This window comes from Micromys minutus (genome assembly GCF_963924665.1).
Source record: "Micromys minutus genome assembly, chromosome: 7".
In the NCBI taxonomy this organism is placed as follows: domain Eukaryota; kingdom Metazoa; phylum Chordata; class Mammalia; order Rodentia; family Muridae; genus Micromys; species Micromys minutus.
In genome coordinates, this window is record NC_137976.1 from 74121507 (window position 1) to 74130855 (window position 9349).

General features: G+C 50.9%; 1 protein-coding gene across 1 annotated transcript; it reads left to right on the top strand.

Moving 5' to 3' along the window:
- Positions 1–5655: 5655 nt before the first annotated feature.
- CLDN5 (claudin 5) lies at positions 5656–7165 on the top strand. The gene has a single exon (XM_080919411.1). The coding sequence runs from the start codon at positions 5940–5942 to the stop codon at positions 6594–6596; it is 657 nt and encodes a 218-aa protein (XP_080775537.1). The 5' UTR covers positions 5656–5939; the 3' UTR covers positions 6597–7165.
- Positions 7166–9349: the final 2184 nt, after the last annotated feature.

The window sequence follows — 9349 nt, forward strand, 5'->3', positions numbered from 1 at the left end:
TTGACAGTAGCTACTTTCTAATTGGACTTAGACCCATTCAGCAAGTAGAAGACCATGCCTGGTTCTGGAAACCTAGCCAACTCCTCACTGTTAGTAAAATCGTGGCCATTGGAAGAGAATCTACAACCACTGCTTTTCTAGACCAGCATGATCTCTAACAACAATTTATTAACATTTACCCTCACATCCACAAAGAAGTGGTCTTCATTCATCAAGGAAACTTCTCTTTGCAACTATTGGAAACCATTTCAGAAAAACACTGTGTGCACCGCATGTTTTTTGGTGGCAATACTTTGCAGGTGGGATTTTCCTTGGTCTTGGGATCACTATGTTGAGGTGTCTCCTCTCTCCCCCTCCTGATGTCACTTTGTTGAGGTATCTCCTCTCTCCCCCTCCTGATGTCACTATGTTTAAGTGTTGTCTCTAATTTGCAAATGAGAACCACAGCAGCCACTACAACACTTTTGCCTCAATTATGAAACAGCTTAGACAATGAAAGGGGAGGAAAGTCTAATACATGTACCAATAGTTTGCTTTTCACATTCTTGCTTCCTAATATCTTGCAGTTCTTTTCATATAAAAATAAAGAACTTATTATAGAAATATAATAAAATAGCACATAGCTAACACATAAGGCATGATTATTGAGGCTAGAGAAATCGCTAAGTGGTTAAGAGCACTTAAAGCTCTTGCAGAGATGGCTCACAACCTTCTGTAACTCTGGTTCCAAGCGATCCAGCAGCCTCTCTTGGCCTCCTTGGATACCAAGCACTCACACGGTGCACAGACAAACATGCAGGGAAACATCTCTATACATAAAATAAAAACAAACTTAAATAAGAACACAATTTTCCATTTTCTGTATTCACGGATGATTAGCAGCAAGACATGTTTTAAGTTAACTTTCTAGGTTAGCATATGAAGTATCAGGCTCCACTTTATTTTCATCTTTGTAATGCTTATTTTGAGCAGGTTGTAGAGATCTTTGGTGTTGTTTTCGTTTCTTTTACTTGCTATTTCTCAAAGTCCTTGGATGTGTGGCTGTTGTGATATTATATGAAGCCAATGAGCTCATGTATTTGAACACTTGGTCCCCAGCTGGTGGCAGTGTTTGGGAAGGTTTGGAACCTTTAGGAAATGGGGCCACTTAGCGAGAGGAAGTAGGTGACCGGGGCTAGGCTTTGAGGATCACAGACTTTCTCTGTTTACTGGTCTACTGAAGTAGAGTGGTTTCCACCACCCCGTAGCCATAGAGACAACTGTCCCAACAACTGTCCACACCCCCCTGCAGCCATGGCGACAGCTTCCATACATCTTTGCCTTCATAAAGGACTGTATCCCTTCAGGGTGTGAAGTCTGAGTAGCAGCTTCCATGCACCCCACAACCATGGAGGTAACCATGGAGCAATGGCTTTGCTGTCATGATGGCTGTGTCCCCTCTAGTTTCTGTACTTAGGTTGTTTTCAGCTATTTGGTTGCACTGATGAGAAACGTCACAAACATAGCAGGCTTATAGTGTTATACTATTATACTGCAAACTTTCAATTAGTGTGTCTTCAAGAATGTATTTTTTTTCTTCTCCCCTGACTTTTTTTTTAAAAGGACTCTGATTACATGTCTACTGATCTGTCTATATGTCCTGGAGCTCAGCTTTCTCCCCACGGTAGAGCCCGGTTTCCATGTGGGTTTCTTTGGGACAGTTCCTGGTTTTATGTCTATAGGTTCATTAATTATATCTTTTGCAAAACTGCCAGATGTCTGGGGTTTGATGCAGGGTCTCACTATGTAGCCCAGGCTGGCCTCTAACTTGCAACCATTGTGCCTAAGACCTGGGATTGCAGATGAGACCACCATGCCCAGTGAATTATATACTTTTGAAACTGGAATTGCAGAATGCTGATTACAGGTATAAAAAGGTGGTATCAGATAATAATATCAGTAATATAACCTCCTAAATACCAATAACTATGAGTAAGGACACTGATAATAAATAGTTCATAATAGAAATATATCACTTGTAAGGGCAGGTATGTAGCTCAGGATAGGGTACTTGTCGAGGGCAAAAAGATGATCATTCATCAAAGATGCCTTGAGGGATAGATGGCTAATTAAATGGCCTAACACAGCCAACCTGCTGATTTTATAACCACAGACTCAACTAACTGTGGATGAAACTATTTGAAGTCGCCTGTGGTAGCATACACTTTTAACCCTGGCATTTGGGAGGAAGAGGTAAGTGGATCTCAAGGCCAGCATGGTTTACTATGAAGTACTGGACAGCCAGGGATACATACTGAGACTCTGTATTTGGAGAGGTCAGGTTAACTGCCTAGAGACTACATCCGGTGTGGGCCTAGAAGGGATGGTGGGACTACAAGGACCCCACACTCTAAAAATTCCTGCTCACTGAAGCACGGTAACCTCTGATGTTGTTGCCTAGATGGCACCTACCTACGCCTGAGGTACAATGAGCTGCAAAGGTCAACTGATCCAATGAGTGACTTCAAGCCCATCTCGGACTCCCAGGCATAGTATTAGAGGTCTCTGGATTGTTTAGCCTCTCTTGCAAGATTGTAATCCTGAGGCAGGGGCTACACTGTGACAGGAAAAATGAAGTGCAGAGAAGCCAAGTCCTTAGTTCTAAAAGAAGGAGGAGTCTAGCTCAGACCTGCTCTAGGCTACAGAGAACACCCATGCCAACTGAGGGTAGACTGCAGGGGCCCGTGCCTTCCTACATAGGTCACCCCGGGTTCCCAGCCCAAAGCAGTGACATGAGAAGGGTTCTCAAAATGTTTCCTTTGGGCCAGTGGGAGCCTGGGCTTTTGGTTTCCCTCAAAAAAAAATGGCTCTGGGCAAGAAGAATGTTGTTGTTCTGTAAATATCTGCTGAACTTGGGGGAGACATCCGGGACCAGAAGTTGAAAGATAGAAGGAAGGCTTTTTCCCCCCCCTTCCCTCACTCCCTTTGAATAAAGTCTGTTTGCTAAGAGCTTCCCAAATCCAAGCCCCAGGAACCTGGAGACTAAATTTAGATTGCCATGGAAGGCCAAAGGATCCCCTCAGGGCAGGGTCAGCTAGCAGCTGCTAGAGATAAACTTTGCTTTTCTGCAGACTCAGGCTTTTCTCTCACACAATTCATAGGATCCTGTGCCATTTCCCCTGGGACAGCAGAACAATAGTGGGGCAGGAGCAGGTGGCCTGACAAGCCCCCTACCATCCCAGGTTCGCTGGCCCGCCCTTTGCTGCACTCTGGCCTCGCTGACCTTCTTCCTGTCCCACTTCTAGGGTGATTTACTTAGTTTTAGTTGGTGATGGAACTTGCTCCACCCCAGAGCTGCATTGCTTAGCCCAAATGCACCTGTACACCCGCATCTTCTACTCAGATGTCTAACTGCTCCCTGGGATCTTCTTCCTGGACTCCTGCTGCGATGCAACCTTTTCAGAGAGCCCTCTGCTGCTTGCCTTTCTACCTGGTACTTTGTTTATTAAGTGGCCCATGCTGAGTGCTCTGGTAGAGACAGTGTCCAGTGCACAAAAAAGTCCCCAAGGAAGGAAAGCATTTTTCCTGGATCTGGGATGGTCACTTGGACACCTTCAGTCTTGGGGAAGATTGAGCAAGCAATGCCAGCCCTGGCTGTCCTTTTCTGGAGAGGTTCCAGTCCCACTGCATGCTGGGAAATATGACATCTGAGGTTCCACTGGCAACTCCTAGAGTTACTGTGAGGCTGTTACCAAAGGTATGTGAACTTGCTTGGTGCTCTGGGTGCCAGCCACCGTACCAAAATGGAAGAGAGGAGGGAGAGCAGGCAGAAGGAAGAGGAGCAGGTCCTGCTGTTTGTAGCCTCAACTAGTTGAAAGCAACAAGCTGCCTCTTGTCTGGGACAAATGTGTGTCCCAGATGATCACTGTATTCTCAAGACACTAGTAGGAAAGCCAACAGGCAAAAGTTATTCTGGCTTGGGCCTTCTGGGGCCTGGGTGTAGAGAGAGATTCTCAGATGTGTGCATCAACACATCTTTGCAAAACAGCAAGACAGACAGAGAAGCCATCAACAACAGGAAGGCTAGTTCAAGGGCCAGAAGGAGATGGATCTGGTTGAAGTATGAAATGTACAAGTATGCTCCTGGTCTCATGAGTCAATCTTAACCACTCACCGACATCTAGGCTGCTCCCAGGAACCAGTTCTTTGTCATTGGGCAATGAGAGCATAGAGGATTGCAGGTAAGGGCAGTTACTGAGGAGTAGCATTGTTAGGTGATCTGAAGAGGCTTCAGTAGTTGCTCCCAGAAGATGCCATAGAGTTTGAAGGGAGGGGGCTGGCAGAACAGATTTCTCTGGACTTTCAGGGAGAGCAGGACTAAGAGGGTGAGCTTTGGGTTTACACCCACCGAGAGGGGAGAAGGGTCTGCAAAAAAGCAGAGGTCTCCAGAAGGTGGAAGGCAGCAGACAATAAATATATGATAGCTGGAAGGAGGTAGCAGAGAATCGGTGAGGATAAGGAAGGGTGTGTGTTCGAGGCTCTCTCTACACCCAGGCATGGCATCTTATTCTAAGCACCGTTCCTTGTACGGAAGCAGGCAGTGGCCTGGCCCCACTGACCTGTAGGTCAGACCCATCTCCAGAAGGAAGCAGGGGCCCATAACGGGAGAGATTTGCCAAAATCTTCACATCTGTGGTTGGCCTCAACAAAGTCATCCTTTCTCTAAAGAGGCCCTGAGTTCTTTTGAGCAGAGGAAACGAACAGAACAAAACAAAACCCCGAACAGAGCAACAAGAAGGAAGACGAAGACGACAGAGCCCAGCTGGAGTCCAGGGTTAGCTGGAAACAGGAGGAGAACACTGGGAAGAGGCTGGCGCCCTAGTTTGGTTGTGGACTGTGGGGCCTGGTGCCCCCACCTGAGCCTCAGGGACCCAAAGCGCCTAACCCAGTGGACCTTTCAAGAAATGGCTGGGCCATTGTGCAGAAGAATACCCGGAAATCCCGCGGCTCCCTCCTCCACCGAGGATGGGGGCTCTTCCTTCTGGCCAGGAAACTCCAAGTTGGCTTCCGGAGGGTGGCCTGGGGGCTGGGGTGGCAAAGCACCACAACTATTTGTAGGATGGCAAGACACAGGCTATGTTCTTTCGTGTCTCTGCTGTCCCAGGATTCCAGTATGCTGTGCTGGGATCACAGCCTGTGTGCTGGAGAAGACTGGGGACTTTCTGAGGGGTGCCACCTGGCACGCTGGATCTCAGAGAATGGGGTTAAGCAGCACCACGGAGGAGAGAGCACAAGCCTTTGCACTGCCCACTTTGTATCAGGCCAGGTTATAACTACCAACCAAGCTTGTCTAGCATCTCCGCTTGGTGTGCCAAGGGACAAACGGTCTAGAGGTTTGTTTCACCTGTGCCCTGGGGCGCAGAGAACCTCCACAGCTGGCGTCTGCAGAGAGGCGTTGGGATGATCTGGGATGTAGTTGATGGAACTGATGGGTGTAGGTGAGAAGTAATGCTGTTAGCATGGTGAGACTTGGGCACACAGATCGCCTGCCTGTGATTCCTTTAAAATCAGCCCGGACTAGGACAGAAACTGGTGAGGTCTCACACCACAGCTCTGCGGGGAGCGGTTCGGGTGAGCAAGACTAGACTGAACTGTGGTTTCAGTAACTGTAGTTGTTAGGGGGTCCGCGATTGGCTGTGGGCCCAAGGTCTACTCATGGATTGGCTGGTCTAGCTCTGGGGGCCGCACCCTGGGGGCAGAGTCCGCCCCCCGAGACTTCAAATAAGACATCCCAGACGAACGACTTTAGAACCGAGTTGGTATAGTTGAAACCTCTTTTGTGCTCCACTGCAGGACTCTCCGGAGCGGAGGCACCAGAATCAGCTCCGAACTCACCCCACGCAGCGCAGAGCGCACCCGGAGGCCCCAGGGGCCGTCGGGTGAGCATTCGGTCTTTAGCCATGGGGTCTGCAGCGTTGGAAATTCTGGGTCTGGTGCTGTGTCTGGTAGGCTGGGTGGGCTTGATCCTGGCGTGTGGGTTACCCATGTGGCAGGTGACTGCCTTCCTGGACCACAATATCGTGACGGCGCAGACGACTTGGAAGGGGCTGTGGATGTCGTGCGTGGTGCAGAGCACCGGGCACATGCAGTGCAAGGTGTACGAGTCTGTGCTGGCACTGAGTGCGGAGGTGCAGGCAGCTCGAGCACTCACCGTGGGCGCTGTGCTGCTGGCGCTGGTGGCACTCTTTGTTACCTTGACCGGCGCTCAGTGCACCACCTGCGTGGCCCCGGGCCCAGTCAAGGCACGGGTGGCACTCACGGGAGGAGCTCTTTATGCGCTGTGTGGGCTGCTGGCGCTCGTGCCGCTCTGCTGGTTCGCCAACATAGTGGTCCGCGAGTTCTATGATCCGACGGTGCCGGTGTCTCAGAAGTACGAGCTGGGCGCGGCGCTGTACATCGGCTGGGCGGCCTCCGCGCTGCTCATGTGCGGCGGCGGCCTCGTGTGCTGTGGCGCCTGGGTCTGCTCCGGGCGTCCAGAGTTCAGTTTCCCAGTCAAGTACTCGGCACCAAGGCGGCCCACGGCCAACGGCGATTACGACAAGAAGAACTACGTCTAAGGGCGGGAGGCATGCGGGCTCTTCCCGCAGCTAAGCCCGGGATCGGAAAGACCGATGCCGGTAGCCGCGTGTGGATGATGACCACCACTGGGTTGCGCAGCGCAGACTCCGAGGCAAGTCAGGCTGGGCTCGGGTCAGACTTGCCCGCTCCCAGAGGGTCCGTTGACTGACACTAGCCAGGCCCTGCTCAGCACAGACTACAGGCACTTGGGAGGACTTGACCGACCTTTCTTGTGTGCGCAGTTGGCCACGACCACGACGTGGGTGGAACTCTCAGATTTCATCGGTGAAGTACGCACCGGACTGCCGCTAACAGTTCCTACCGAGATCCTAGGGAGCCTTAATGTCCAGTGGCACCTGCTGACCTGAAAGGGCAGCTGGAGAAACCCTGGGGCTGCCAGAGGGCCGCGTTAAAAGGCATTTTCCTTGTTAGTGGAGAGGAACCTACCGAACCAAAGGACTTGGCCTGGACCTGGTCTCACTCCAGCAGTTCCCCAAGGCCTGTAGGTACCGGAGCCTTAGAGGGGTTGCCTTCCTCCTGGAAGCTTGGGATTTGGGGGGTGGGTCGGGCAAGAATTTGCTTTAGTAAATGGTTTGAACACTTTCAACTGCGTCCTGTCCTCTGTCCAGCCACTCCTTGTGCTCAGCACCCCATTCATCCAGTCATCCACCCCCTCTCCAAAGGCTCCCCGCAGGGATCTTCCCGGTTTTCAACTGGGAGATGCAGTTACACTTGCAGGAAGCCAAGAATCTGGGCGGGAGGTCCATTTCCAAGTGCTGGAGTCACGCTGGGATACAGGAAGGGAGGCAGACCCCAGCTGGAACCTCACATCGCGGGAATGGGGACTTGGGTAGGAAGTGCTGAGGGCAGGTAGCTAGGTTGCTGGCGTCCAACACTTTTCCGCCCAGTGCTTGCTCAGCTCTGTGTGACAAGTGACCACTTACAAAATGCACACGGCCAGACCAGGCACTTCCGTCGTGTGGGAGCCACGGTGCATGAGGGATGTATGGGAACCGTCTTCAGCTGTCTGCAGTACAGAACAGTTGCTACGGAAGAGGCATTTGCCCAGGGTACCTGGGCCCGACTCGAGCCCTTTGTCCCAGCTCCTCTGGCTCCTGTGACCATAAATGGGGCCTAGGGTTTATGTCCACTCTGCTGGTAATGCACCTATGTTAACAACTACAGACAATCTCGGGTGTTACTATCCTGAGGGAAAAGGTCCAGGACTTGGGAAAAGATCCCAGGAGGGCAAAACAAGTAAGCCAACAGCCAAAGAAAACTTATTGTTTCTATTAGGGCAACTTTACCTTTTGCTAAAAGGCCAGAAACAGGAATATATAGCGAATGGGGGAGGGGCTGCAACGAGGCACACAAAGCCCAGCCAGCAGGAAGCATCTGCCACCAATCCTGGCCTCAAAGTCTGTTGGATCATATCCAGGAAAAGCCTTTCAGGTCTTGCTGGGTGCCTCAGGGTGGAGAAGGGGGCTAAAACCTAAAGATTTGAGCTTAGAGAGACTCAGACAGATTCTGGAATTGGGGACAGAGAAGGCAAGGGTAGAACTTACAGGGAAGCTGACTTTCCGGTGGCTGCTTAGGCTCCAATGAGACAGCCTCAGTGGAAGACCTCACTGAATCAAGATAAACAGGTGCGTGTGAGGGGGGATCAAGGGCAGCCCTAAGCTTGGGAACATGTGATCCTAGATCTGGCCCTGTGCCCTAGCGGGCCAGTGTATGGTCCACCCTTCCTAGAGGTCTTTACCAAGTGGAGTATAGGAAGGCAGCTGCGTGCTCTGAGTTCTTCCAAATGGCCAGGTGGCTATGTTAGCTAGCTGGTGGCACTGCAGTGGTCCATGGAGAAGTCAGTTCCTACCCAGCTCCCACCAGCCATACTCCCAATCTCCTGAAGGGTAGCTTGGGCTTCTCACCACTGACTGAAAACCATTAGTACTTGGAACAGGGAGACGGCTTAGGCTACACAATGAGATACTGTCTCAAAAAACAACTCTACAACAAAATGGGGGGGGGGGGAGTGGAGAAACCTTTGTGAACAACTCCTAGGGCTCTGTGCCGTCCTGCCTTCCTTAGAAGCTCAGATGTGGGCATCTCTTTCAACCATGTCTACTTTTCCAGTACCCAGTGTCCCCAGGCAGTAATCAGCCCCTCTTCACCATCCAACCTCTCTGAACGTACCTGCTGCAGGGACAACGACATTCTAAGACACCCACTGAAGGTGTCAGAGGCCAGAATCCCACTACAGCTGAAATATTCTGAGTGGGGTGTGAGTCATGTTGACAGAGTCTGGGGACATTGTTTCTAGTCAGACCCTACTCAGCAGTTAGCCCTCCTTGGTCTGAGGCGTTCCCCCTGATACTTTCTCATTTGCAAAGCACCGTGACCTCTGCGCTTGCAGAGACAAAGCTTCTGAAGAGTCCTTTCTGGCAAGCTGAAGGCCATAGTGGAAGGATGGCCAAAACGGTGATGTTACAGTCAGGCAGGCAGAGTCCGGGCCATCACAGGTGCGGGTTGTGCAGATACTGAAGGGCCCAGTCTCTGCCAGAGAGCAGGTGGGGGGACCTTGTCCTAGGGTTGAACAGAGAAGTCTCTATGCCTCCTGTGTGGCACTGAGGATTACAAGACATAGGAACAAGGTTTCCCTGAATCCCAAGAAGGCTCGGAGTACTTATTAGTACCAATCTAAGATCACAGACACAGGAGATGGAACACCAAACACTTTATTAAAAACCACAGTCTC

What these genes read in the sequence shown, in the direction of transcription:
- CLDN5 (XM_080919411.1), top strand. Translation starts at nt 5,940, where the DNA reads ATGGGGTCTGCAGCGTTGGAAATTCTGGGTCTGGTGCTGTGTCTGGTA.